This window comes from Neomonachus schauinslandi, chromosome 13, assembly GCF_002201575.2.
Source record: "Neomonachus schauinslandi chromosome 13, ASM220157v2, whole genome shotgun sequence".
NCBI lineage: Eukaryota > Metazoa > Chordata > Mammalia > Carnivora > Phocidae > Neomonachus > Neomonachus schauinslandi.
Window position 1 is genome coordinate 89,067,853 of NC_058415.1, and position 12,963 is coordinate 89,080,815.

At 51.6% G+C, this 12,963-nt stretch overlaps 1 protein-coding gene across 2 annotated transcripts in view; it reads right to left on the bottom strand.

Annotated features, from left to right (window-relative positions):
• Positions 1 to 11,379: 11,379 nt before the first annotated feature.
• Positions 11,380 to 12,963, bottom strand: part of MED27 (mediator complex subunit 27) — a 202,605-nt gene continuing 201,021 nt past the window's right edge. For both annotated transcript variants that reach the window (XM_021691218.2, XM_044920381.1), the window contains one exon: positions 11,380 to 11,953. In XM_021691218.2, the coding sequence (XP_021546893.1) occupies positions 11,819 to 11,953 (135 nt within the window). In that variant the 3' untranslated portion in view covers positions 11,380 to 11,818. The remainder of the gene's footprint in view (positions 11,954 to 12,963) is intronic.

Genomic DNA, 12,963 nt, shown 5'->3' on the forward strand with positions numbered 1-12,963 from the left:
TGAGCCACCCAGGCGACCCCACACCTTATTTAGAAATAGTTTTAGATTTACAGAAGAGTTGCAAAGACAGTAGACGGAGTTCCCATGTACCCTCCACCCAGCTCCCCGATATTAATGTCTTGCAATGACCACGTTTATCAAAAGTACGAAATTAACGTTGATGTACTGCTGTTAACCCTCAGATGTTATTAGGATTTCTCCTCTTTTCCTGCCAACGTTGGTTTTCTGCTCCAGGACCCCATCCAGGACCCCATCCAGGATACGGCCTTGTGTCCTTGGTCTCCTTCCATCTGGGACAGCTTCTCTGTCCTCCCTTGTTTTTCACGACCTTGACACTTTCTGAAGAGTAGAGGTCAAGTATTTTGTAGAATGCCCTTCAATTTGGGTCTGTTGAGTGTTTCCCCAGGATCAGATGGGGGTACAGATTTTGGGGAAGAACCCCATAGAGGTGGAGTGCCATTTCCATCCTGTCAGAGCCCAGCTACACCACAGCTGGTTCTGGTGACCTTGCTGATGGTTAGGGTGGCACCTGCCGGGTTTCTCCACCTTTCCATGTCTTCATTAGCAGCAGGTCACTAAGTTCAGCCCACACTCAAAAAGGGGGGATGTACCACTAAATTGGGGGGGTTGTTGGGTGGCAGTAAGTGACAATTGAGATCGTGGTGCCCCAAAGTGGCCTGCTCTGGGAGATAGCGGGCTGGGGGCCGTGTGGCAGAAGCCAGAGGGGGCTCGAGGGAGCCCCCGGAGGGACTCAGAGAGGAGCGAGGGGAAGGCCACTGGCAGGAGGAGAAAGGGGAGCCCTGCTGTGTATGTGGTGCTGGGAAGCTCAAGTGCTGGGCCTGGGATAACACACAAACCTGGAAATCTGCCCAGGGGACTCAAATATCCTCTGAAGGAGACTCACAGGCACAGGGCTGAAGAAGCCGCTTCGTTTCTTCTGGCTGCTGACAGTAAAATGCACGAGGGAAGGACGGGTTAAAAAGGAAGCTTTTCAGTTGTTAAGTAAATTGAAAGGAAATGTAAAAGAGCCATAACTTGCCGGGTTTGAAAATCAAACTGTTTCTCATTCCCAGCCATCGAATCCAGGATAGGAATGGACGATCCTTGGTAATACCTCAGAGGTATCCAACACAGTGCCTCCTTCCTCCAGAGGCCAACTGATGGCCTTTCGGTTCCAAATTCATCCGTCGCTACCTGATCCAGAAGATGGATTGGGGCCCTTTAAATGTTTTTTTCTCTGCTCACTGGTGTGATGTTAAGCACTGACAACAGACGTTGCAAGAAAAGGCATGTTCCCCTTCTCCACCCTGGCTGGAGCCATGCAGGGGTGAGTTAGGTTCCCGCAGAGGGAGGCTGCTCCAACTCTTATCTCAATTCCCTCCGCTCAAGCTCAGTGGAAATTAGTGGCCACTTTCCTCTTAGCTCCCCAGGAAGACATAATAGTGTGTCTGTGGCTTGGGTAGATAGCATGCTATCCCTGAACCAATCACGGCAAGTGTGTGTGTTTTTGCGCACACGCGCATGTGTGTGGAGGGGGGTCTGGGACTGAGACTGGGATTTCCTTCCTCTGGAGTGAGGGGTGGAAAGGGGTGAGTGATGGAGCCAATCTAATGGAAGCACGTGGATTGATGAGGGGGCAGGGGGAGTTTCCCAAAGGCAAGGCGAGGTTTTATTTAATCCCAAGACGGGGTAACACCACCATGGGGTCTGGATTCTTGTAAATCATGTGCTCCCAGGGGGCAGGTGCCAGTCACAACCATGGCTCGTGGTAGGACGGCATCGCTGACGTGCGCCTGGCGGCCTCGGGGCACAGAGTTGTCATCAGGCTGAGGCTCGTGAGGACCCACAGCCTTTATGCAGTGAGGTGCGGTTCACTTCGGACAAGTGCAAACTACTTTAACCTCACCCCACTTGCTTCAGGTCGTCAGTATTAATATTCTGAGGAAGGAGGCAGCCTGGAGGACTGCTCTTGTTCCCCAGGGCCTTCAGCCCTTTTCCCCTGTAGACTGAGCAAGGCGCCCTGGAGCCTGGGCAGATGGTCCAGGCTGTGATCCCTCGCCAAGGACAAGTTACACGGCGTTGCACGCTCACCCGCTTGAAGGTCGTCCAGGCCTCTGTGCGTCAGACCCATGGCTAGGACTTGGCCACGCAGTGAACTGGTTTTCTCTTGCTGGTACGGTTTCCCAGCCCTCCCTTGGCTATAGCCCCTAAGTTTTTGAAAAAGTTTAAAACTACCTGCCTGCTTCCTAATTAGATCCCTACTCTTTTATGCTCAGGAGTTTTCTTAAACTTTGGTGGTTTGCAAACTAATGGAAAGAAACAGGAAGGACAGCAAATTAACTATGGCCTTTTGGCGATCATTAATTTGACCAACTACCCTTTGGAAATGAAAGGCCAGCGCCTATTAGCTTTAGGGGCATTGAGTGCAAAGTCAAATATCAAAAGGCCATGGCAAAAAAAGGGACCCCGTTCTAATCAAGGCAGGGAGGGATGGCACAGTCACAGAAATGCAGATAGGATTGGGAAGCGGGGCGGTGGCCTGGGATTCAGATATTCTCTTCCGAACACTTGCACTTTCTAAATGTGTCTTAAATCTCTTGTGCTTAAGAGATGGTCTCCATGCCCAGCCGAGGCTGCTCTGCCGTGTCTGCAGGGGGGAGGCTATCCCCTGGCACTGCCGTCCTACTTCTGGATTCTTCTCTGAGGCTTTTCTTTAATGGTAAGGAGAGACGGGCGGGAGTCACAAAGGCATGGCAGGAGACGGAACAGGCCCCGCATGGACGACTTCACCACAGCATCCGCGCTCATGCCTGCAAGGGATTCACTGACAAGGCCGCCTGCACCATCTGACATGTAAACTATCCCTTGTACCCAGTAGGTACACTCAGTAGGCGCACAATACCCATCTGGTGCAGTCACTCGCAAGACTTCTGTACCTGCAAGGCCAAACTCACTGGCCCAATTCCCAGAGGAAGAATCCAGACTCGGAGGGATCAAGTGACTGGCCCAGGGTCACTTGTTTAGGAGCAGAGCAGACTCCTGGGCCTGGCTTTCTTCCTCTCCTCAGTGTCTGGCAGAGATTACCGAGTGCCCACACTATGCCAGGGGACAGAGCAGTGCCCGAGACAGACCCAGTCCTCGCCCCCCTGACACTCTCGTGGGGGGGGGTGCGAATGACAAGATACACAGCTCACGTCCAAGGCCAGGGGTGCTCTGATGAACTGAGGGAGGGGACAGGAAGGGACGGGGACGTGCACACTTCCACAGCGAACGGTCAGGGCCTGTCTGATAGGGTGGCTCTTCCCAGCGGAGCGAGACCGCAAGACTGAGGTGACATTTTAGGTGGTCCTCTTCTTTGCCAAGTGGAGAGGATTTGGACTCAAGCTAATAAATACAGTAGCAGTAGAAACAGTAACCTCTGCCATTGATCCAATACTTACTATCTACAGCCTGTTTCCAGTGTATTTAGATGGTGTTTGGGGGAAATAAAACTAGCAGTTACTAAAAAAAACAACCACCACCTTAAATCTCAGTGACTTAAACACAATGAAAGGTTTGAAAGTTAACTTCTCTCACACTAAATCCACTGCAGAAGCTCCTGGCGGGGAGGCTCACCTGAGCAGCTCTTCTCCAGGTAGGGACACGGGGATTCAGGATCTTTCCATCATGTCCCACTGCTGTGTGCAGCTTCCAATACCGCCTCAGAAAAGGAAGAGAGAGCATAGGAAACGCGGGCCCTCTTTCGGCTCTGAAAGTGACACAAAACTGCTGCTCACATTCCAGAGCCCCACTTAGATGCAAGGGACCTGGGAAATGCAGTTTTGTTGGGTGCTTCGGAGCAGGAGATGGTTTGGATGGGCATACGCTTAGTAACTGGGAAAGGAGAGAGAGTGCGCGTGGCAAGCACCATGTGGCTTTCTGGAGGAAGAATGGGCTGAGAACAAGCCAGTGGCTGGAGGTGGGGGTGGGGACACGACATGCTGCTGCTCTCTGAAGTGAAAGGATTCTATACTGGAGGATCCTTCCACTCCTGGCCCAAGGCCCCCTGCCCCTTCCATGTTTTAGGATGCTGTCCGCACAAAGGAAGGTGACAGTAAGCTTGAGGCTCGGGTGACGGGTGAGGACGGCCCGTCTTGAGTGTGGGCTCCCAGCAGCCTGTGGGCTGGCACTCCACCCTTCCCTGGAGTCCTTGAGCAGGCTGAGTGCTGCCTGGAGGGCCACGTGCCGAGGGCAGAGGGGTGGGGGGTGGTCTGCCGGTGCAAACAGCTCCCACATCCAACATACTCCCACGCTCCCCTTTCCCCTTCCCAAGGCACAGCCGTCAGCATGGGGTTTCCGGGTGGCCTGACAGTCCATGAGGCCAGGAACTGTGTGCGTGTGTGAGGCGGGGGTGGGGGGGATCTTCCCCAGGAAGCCCTCCTGTCTTCCCTCCAGCGACATCACACGTGCTTGCTTAAGTATCAGGACTTGGCAGGCAGCTGCCTATCTGACCACAGGCAGATGTCCCCCAGTGATCCCTAGCAGGATCTATTTCATCTTGACGCTGTAGGTCAAATGCTATCCCACGAAGTTTTGGGGAAGGGGAAAACATATAGACAGAGGGGAGTCTGGCTCTGGTCCTCACACTGTCGTTCACCTGCTGGGTGAGCGAGGGCGGGTCTCCAGGCCTTGGACAATCTTGACTATCCATCCAGTGCATAGGCAGAAGGCAGCTAAGACCCCTGCCAAGAGATGGAGATGGAGATATAGACTGAGCTACAAATTAAGATGGGGCAAGAGAGAGAGAGAAGAAGGAGGAGGAGGCAGGAGGAAGGAGAGGAGGGAGGGAGGAGGGGGAGGCGGTGGCAACATTCCTAACATTCCCTGGTCACCTGAAACCCACCAGGTTAGACTCGACACAGAAGGCATGATCCATGAATGAAAGAACTGATAAACGGGACCTCATAAGAACTGAATATATTCTGTGAAAGACCCCATTAAGAGGATGAAAAGGCAAGCTACAGACCGGGAGACCACACGGGCACATCACATGACGGACAAAGAGTGTGTGAGGAACTCTCAACACTCAACATGAAAAGAACATCCAAATGGACAGTGGGCAAAGACCCGCGCAAACCTTTTACCTGAGCACACAGTAAGATCTTCAATAGCATTAGCTGTTGGGGAAACGCAGATACGAGCCACCTGAGATAGCGCCTCACACCTTTCAAATGGCTCAAATAAGCAGCAGTGGCAACACCAAATGCTGGTGAAGATGTGGAGAAACTGGGTGAAAGGAAAGGGGCGCAGCCGCTCCGGAAAACAGCTCAGCAGTTCCTTTAAAACTAAGAACGGACTTCCTATACAGCCCAGCAACTGTCCTCCTGGGCACCCACAGCAACAGAAACCGTCTTTCACGCAGGATCGTGCATGTAGGTTCTCACGGCAGCTTCATTCCTAAGAGCTATGAGCTGGAAACTACCAAACGTCCTCCCGTGGATCAACGGCTCAAGGGTGGCGATGCACAGCACAGAATACTATTCAGCAACTAAGAGGAATGGTTTGCTGACACACCCAACGACTTGGATGAACCTCAAGGAAACTGTGCCAAGTGAGAAAAGCCAACCTCAAGAGCATACACAGCACATGATTCCAGGTATATAATGCTAGTGGAAAAGCTGCAGAGATGGAGAACAGATCGGAGGCTGCCAGAGGATGGGGATGGGGGGAGGAGGTGTATGTGGGTGGAAGGGCGTAGAACGAGGGGGTCTTGTGGGGAGGGTACAGTTAGCAATCTTGACTGTGGCGGGGAGGCGGCTGGCGAAGGGCAGGACCTCCCTATACAGGTCTTTGCAACCTCCTGGGAATGTACGATTATTGCAGCATAAAAACAAAAAGCTTAAGAAGCCCAATAGGAGATTCATTGTCCACACTATGGTCGCCAGTGGAAGGAGATCGTAACACAAAGGACAAAGCACAGAAACAAAGCCGAGAGGACAGGGTCACCGCTGCCCCACTCCCAAGGTGCGGGGAGGTTCGGGACAGCTTGCAGAGGCTGCAGGCCGTCCATCAGAACAGGCTCTCTTCTGTGTCAGAGAGTTTCTGCTGGACCCTCAGCCGCCCCACACTTAAAAGTATGCATGTCCTAGACGTCCTGGCAGCAAGGTCGGCCACGTGACTAAGTTCTTGCTGATGAAGTTCAAGTGGAACGGACGCGTGCCGGTGCTGGGTCTGGCTCTTAAAACCCTGGGCACACGTTCCTGTCTGTGCTTTCCTTTTAGTAAACTTGGAAGGGGCCTGTGGCCCAGCTTCCCCCACGCAGACCATGTCCTCGGTCGGGGGTGGAGTGAGTGTAGCAGGAACAGGAGCCTCGAGATCTCTGCGTGGAGCAGAGCAGCCCTGGGGTCTGAACCAGGCCCTCTGGAGCTCTGCACTGATACAGAAGTAAGTGTCTGCGTTCTTTACGCCACTGTATTTTGGGGCCTCTGTGCTACAGCAACTTAGCCTTTGCTAAATGGGAAAAAGCAGGTTTCAAAACAGTACACAGTACGCTCATATTTTTGGCAAAAAATGGACACGCACAAACCTATCCATAGGAGGGTCTGGGAAGATAGATGGTGAAGTGCACTGCTCTGGCACTTATCTCTTACTAGTGGGAATTATGGTTATTTTCTCCTTTGCTCATCCACATTATCTAATTTTCTATAAACGGAACACACGTACTCCTCTAGTAATTAAGAAAGCAAGCTGATGAGAGAGAAGACAGCTAGGAATTGGAGAAATGGAGCAGCACGGTTAAGTAACAAGCCGCCCCACGGCGCAGGGGCTGACAAGGCTCGGTGGCGTCCCAGGCCGGCTCCCAAGCTCATGGCCACTGTCCTCCTGGCCTCTCTCATTGCCCCCCTCTTTCTTCCCCCCCCCCCCCCGCTTCCCAGGGACACGTGACTGTTTTGCCTCTGTCAGGCTTGGGCAAGCATGATGTCGATGAAGCCCCCTGCTGGCAGGACCTGCCTGTTCAGCTCGCATCAAACCAGAGATCATATGGTCCCAGAGGAAAGCCAATCCCCAGTGGAAATTTCAAACTCAATTAGCACAGAGACAGGCTGGAGCTGTTCTTGAGTAACTAATCATCATAAAGCTGTCGAGACAGTGCTTTACCTGGATGTGCTTGTGAACTTTAAGGTTTATCTCTTCAAGCACTAATGACAGGGAGCAGCCAACCTGCAATTTAAAATTCAACTTGAAAGTGATTTCTGAGGTTCCTTTCCACTAGCTGAAGGAGCTGGGGTGGGGATGAGAGTGGGGGAAGGATGGCAGAGATGGGGAAAGAAACCCGCCTGCCCTAGAAAGTGAAGCCTAATTATTCCCCGAGCAGACGCAGACGGACTGGAAGGACTGACGGCAGGCAGGCTGGTCCACAGCACTCTGCTCTGGCTCATCTTCCAGGCGCATTATCGTGCAGGCTTGAACAAGCTCTGAGCAGGTGCAATGGAATTGGCCCACCCTTTCCTGTCAAATGCAGGACAATTAAAGTTCACCGAGATCATCCTCAATAGAGATCACGCCAGCAGAGATCCAGAAGCTGGGAGGCGCTGACAAGCAAGGTGAGTCGTCCTGCTCTGTCCTCTCGTCCACAGACCTGATGGCCTGACGACGCCTCCCGTCAAGTTGGCCGCGGTTCCGGATCTCGTGAGAATCCTGGTGGTGAGGCTGATGTCCCTTCCCCTCCCAACTAGGGTGACCTTCCGAGGCTCTTGATTTAGCATCAGGCCCTCACTCTGACAGTCTGAATGCAATGGAAAGTTTGCACATTAACACTGAAAGTTCATCGTTTCGTGCCTGCGGCTCCCCGTCAGTGGTGTGAAGTAGAAAAATATCACTCGATACCAAAAGGCCAATTCCCAATTTAGTCCAGGAAAAAAATCTGGACAACTCTGCATAGATGTCCTCATTCCACTCTGTCTGTTCCTCACGGCTGGCCCGCTCATCAGTGGTAGCCGGGCCAGCGGAAAGTACAGGTAAATGCGTCACTGCTGATCACGGCAGGTAAGCACCTGCCGGACAGAGGTGTCTGAGCCCGGGCCAAGAGCACCTATCAGCTGACACACCCCAGCAGAGCGGGGATTGGTCCCTTTGCCTCTGTGGAGGAGGCTCTGCCGCTCAGCAGCCACAGGGACCGATGACGTGGTCAGTCACATATCCAGCCCTCGGGCGTACTGCTGTGTGAGACCCTCTCCTGGTCTATATGACAAGGGGAAATGACCCGTACCCACTTGGGACAGAGCACCTGGCACAGAGCAGGCGCTGAGCTGTCGGGCAACGATTAAGTCATGTACTATACCTCGTAGGTCTGGTCTACGGGTCATGGTGGACAGCCTAAGTCGTATCTGGGTGGCATACCCAGTGATGGCCACGCTCCTTTCCGTGAGAGGCACCAAAGGACAGTTCGGGGACCTGACGCCTCGCTCCCAGTGGTGGCGGCAGGCCTTCCAGCTCCCCTCACGATTTGCCACCCTGACACTGGTCCTGACCCACTGGCCTTTTGCTGACTTTGGGTCAACACGTTCTCTGGATTTTAATGGTTGACAAAAAGCCAGTCTCCCTCTTGTCTCTCTCTCTCTTTCTTAAAGATTTTATTTATTTATTTGTCAGAGAGAGAGAGAGAGCACAAGCAGGGGGAGAGGCAGGCAGAGGGAGAAGCAGGCTCCCCGCTGAGCAAGGAGCCCGATGCGGGGCTCGATCCCAGGACCCTGGGATCATGACCTGAGCCAAAGGCAGACGCTTAACTGACTGAGCCACCCAGGCGTCCCTCATGTCCGTCTCTTGAAGCACCAAGCATTCGTCCTTCCAGCCACGCTCACCTTTCCAGACCTCAGTACATTTCCTTTCAGCTTTTCCCTCTCAAGACTGAAGAACACGAGTGTTAGAGTCGGGAAGGCCTTAATGGTTGACTGGCCCAACCCTTGTATTTTTCCTCCTGCTTTTAATTAGGGAAAGATTTTTAAAAAGTATATAAAATATAGAAAAAAGTATACAGGGGCACCTGAGTGGCTCAGTCAGTTAAGTGTCTGCCTTCGGCTCAGGTCATGGTCCCAGGGTCCTGGGATCGAGTCCCGCATCGGGCTCCCTGCTCGGCAGGGAGTCTGCTTCTCCCTCTCCCACTCCCCCTGCTTGTGTTCCTTCTCTCGCTGTGTCTCTGTCAAATAAATAAATAAAATCTTAAAAAGAAAAGAAAGGAAAAAAGTATATAAAACATAGAGAACAAAACAACAAGCATCACCTACATACACAATGCCCAGCCGCAGTGAATGATCAACTCATGGCCAATCTTGTTTCATCTATAAAACCTCACCCTCCCAGCTTGCCTCTCTCATGGTCACTGTCAGCCTTCATCTTACAGAAGCTCAAACAGGGTGATACCAAGGAACGGTGACGTGTCTGGGCCCCCACCACTGGGAGCAGGGGCCCAGAATTCAGACCCTGGCCATGTGTGTCCCCAGCCACGGGCCCACCCCCCAGCAACTGCTATAGCCATACTCCACCTGTGGTAGTATTAATTTAATATTTTTCTCTAATGGTCCCACTTTTCTGCCGAAATACATTTGTTTAGAATGGAAACTTTATAGCTTCCTGTAAATGGGAAACAATCATCATTTGTCACGAATGGAAAGTATCACTAAACATGACACAGAGAAAACAATGTCATTAAGTAGAAACTCCCGCCTGCCCAAGGCTCTGAACTCAAGGCCGGCTCACTCTCTCCTGAACACGGAGGTTGGGAGGTTGGCAGGAGTCAGACCCCCAGTACCAGTGGGGACCTTCTCAGATCTGGTGCAATCAGGAGGATTCAAACAATTAAAAATCCACATAGCCTTCTCCCCAGGTGATCTACCGTTACCATAATTTCATCAGTGGCCCACCCCCCACCCCCCATTTCAACACCTCTGACAGGTGCTGTCAGCCAGCTGGCAGTCACGACATACTTGTCATTTCCACATGCTCCAACCTGGTCATAGCTGGTCATACTGTCCTCACTGCACACGACAATGCACCCTGGAGTCCCGCGGGGGTCAGTCTATGTACCATTTAAATGTCTTAGAAAAGATGGGCAGCAAGGGGACAAGATGTTGCTACAGACCCTACATCCTCAATTCTGGATGTTCTCAACAAAGCAACAAACAAGTGTCTCACGAGACCAAAGAAGGGAAGAGACACTCAAGCCAGTGAAGCCATGTTCCGGTCTGTTCCCAGGGACCGTCTGTCCCCTGCTTGACAAGGAGACTCCGGCAGGAGAAGTTGCCAGCCTCCTTGGAATAGATGAAAGACGTTTCAGAGCAATGAAAGGCTGGTGTGACCGACTCCCGTGTTACACAGGATTCTCATGAAGGTCTGTGCCGTGGTTTAATGGGCAGCATGTTTTTCTTTCTTAGTGGTTCATGAAATAATGGTGCCTCTCATGAGTGATAATAGCTTGAATGTGACGACCGTGGTATTTAGTCTGGAATCACTGGCTGTACGGAAACATTCTCGCTGCTTCTCATCACACCTCCCCAGACCGGGCACCGGAAGCATGCCCATCTCCTGGAACAGGGGTTCTCACACTGGGGCCCACAGCAGAGTCCCCGGGGGGCTGGACCCCACTTCGAGGGCATCTTCGTTGGTTGGTTTTTAATCAGCCCCCATGATGCTCCTGCTGCTGGACCACACCTCAAGAGGCACGGTCCCATCCTTTAAGCCTGGTGGAGGTAGGTGGGGAGGGCCCAAGCCATACCAGAATGCAGGTAGGAACCACCCATTCTTTTGGACATCTCAAGAAGGCAGAGTCTCTCTGGCATCTTCATTGCAAAGAGAGTATCTGAAGTGTGGGCTGGGCTGGGAAAGCTCTAGGAAACTCCCCCTTCCTTCAAGACCTTCACCAGGTCAATGCTTCTTCACATAAACAGGTTATGGCTTTCAGTGTTGGGGTCAAGGCTCTGCATGAACTCAGCAGACTGGACTAGCATCTGTTCACAGTGATATTTAGGACAAAACATGGGACAAACAAGCCAGGTGTCCCTCTCATGCCTGCTTACATGTGTTCTAGCTGGTAACACAGGCAGATTCCTTTCCCTTTGGTACGTATGTGTGTTACTGCTTTAGCAGAAAGCAACATCTGTGTGCTTTTTTCCTCAAAAAGAACAATCCACTTTTCAAACTGCAAAAACGTCTTTGAAATGGAGTATTTGCCAACACTGTCCTCTCTCCTAAAAGCAAGAAGCAAGGAAATGTGTCCCCAGAAAGAACAATGTTTTAAACGCAGACATTACTAAGTGGTTTTTTTCTTCAAAAGGCCCAGACCTGCTCACATGTTCACTCAACTGAACGTAGAAGGTGCTTTAAAAAACAGGAGACAAAGCCTTGTCCGGGGTACAAAAGGTTTACTGCTTATATAAAAAAAAAATATATAAGTTACAAAACGAAACAAAACACCCAGCGTGACAATATATATGAACATGGGCTCATTCAAACGATAATGGCTCGTGAAAATGACTTAGAACACAGACCCAGGAGGATCAATTCACCAGCGTTGCTAACATACAATGAAGAACATGCTGCTTAACTTTCTGAGTTCTAAAAAGGTCTTCTCTGCCTTCCATAAACCAGTTACAGTGTAGAATTAGTCCCATCAACACAAGATGGAATCTGCTCTGCAAGAGGCTCAGCCTTAACGTATGATATGCTTTAGGAACGGGCCGAGTGGCGGTATTGTGTCTGGCGGGGAGGATAGGTCTGAGCCATCCGACTGAGGGCTTGTCTGGGAAGGTGCTAGATGGGGCCTGCAGGCCGGGCTGGGGCTGGGTCACTGACGGCAGGTGTCGTGGAAGGCTTCGAGGGTTCGGAAATCCCTCCACGTCGGGGGAAGGCCATCTTGTAGAAACTTCCCACAGCGCTGGCACGGGGCCTGGAACAGCTTTATGTAACTTCTTAACCAGGTCTAAAAAGAGAAGTGAGGAGAGAAATAAAAGAAATGGGATCTGGGTGCTTCCAATGTCATCCTTCCTGTCAAGCCTAATGATCTCGAGGCCAGAGAACTCAAGTTGGCCGTGACCCAAAAGATGGCCTGTGATTTCACCAGAGTGCTGCATGCAGAATCCACAAGGTCACAACGCTGCTGATTTTCACTTCTGGTGCTCCCCCAGCACCGCCCCCCCCCCGCCCCCCCAAACTGAGGGAGTTTTGGATAGAATTCTGGTTCTCAGGGGCAGGAAGTGCTCCCGAAGGAGTGGCCATGCACAGTGCACAGCCTGGGGCTCAGGGCCACACAGAACCAAGTTTCACTCCTGTGTCCCGTGTCTCCTGAAGATGCACAGTGATTCTCGCCTTGTTCGCTACCGAGGAGCGGGCACGGACACGTGTGGAGGAAGACTTTGCATCGATGACAATGTTCAAACTCTCCACTGAGGTCAACACGCCTTCTTTCTAATTTGATTTCAGAGGTCATCATTCACTGTCAAAATGTGGCCCAACGCGCACCTGGGGGAGGGCGGGGACAACCTGGTGCCACCAAATAACATAATAAGCAGCAACTACACACTTGAGTGGTTCAGAGTGCAGAGTTCTCTCGGGCATCATACATAAGGATGAGACTCCCATAACTCAATTCTCAAACTCAAGGAGATTCGCTACCAAAAAAAAAAAAAAAAAAAAAAACCAACAAAAAACCAACTCAAACCCCACAACAATAGGCAAGCAAGTTAAGCAAGTTCTCACTGTGACAGGGGCACTGAATCTCATCATTTAATGTCCTCCTGCATTACGTCGATAAGAGAAAATTGTTCCTTGAAGAGTAGGTCGAGTTTATTGATACAAATCCTTCTATCACATCACAGCTGCCTTCGTGGTGGCAGATTGTGGCCCATCGATACTGTCCCCCTTCCAAAGGCCAGGTGTTTGAGGCTTTGGCAATAAACTCGAGGAGGTCGATGGATCATTCAGCTAAACTAT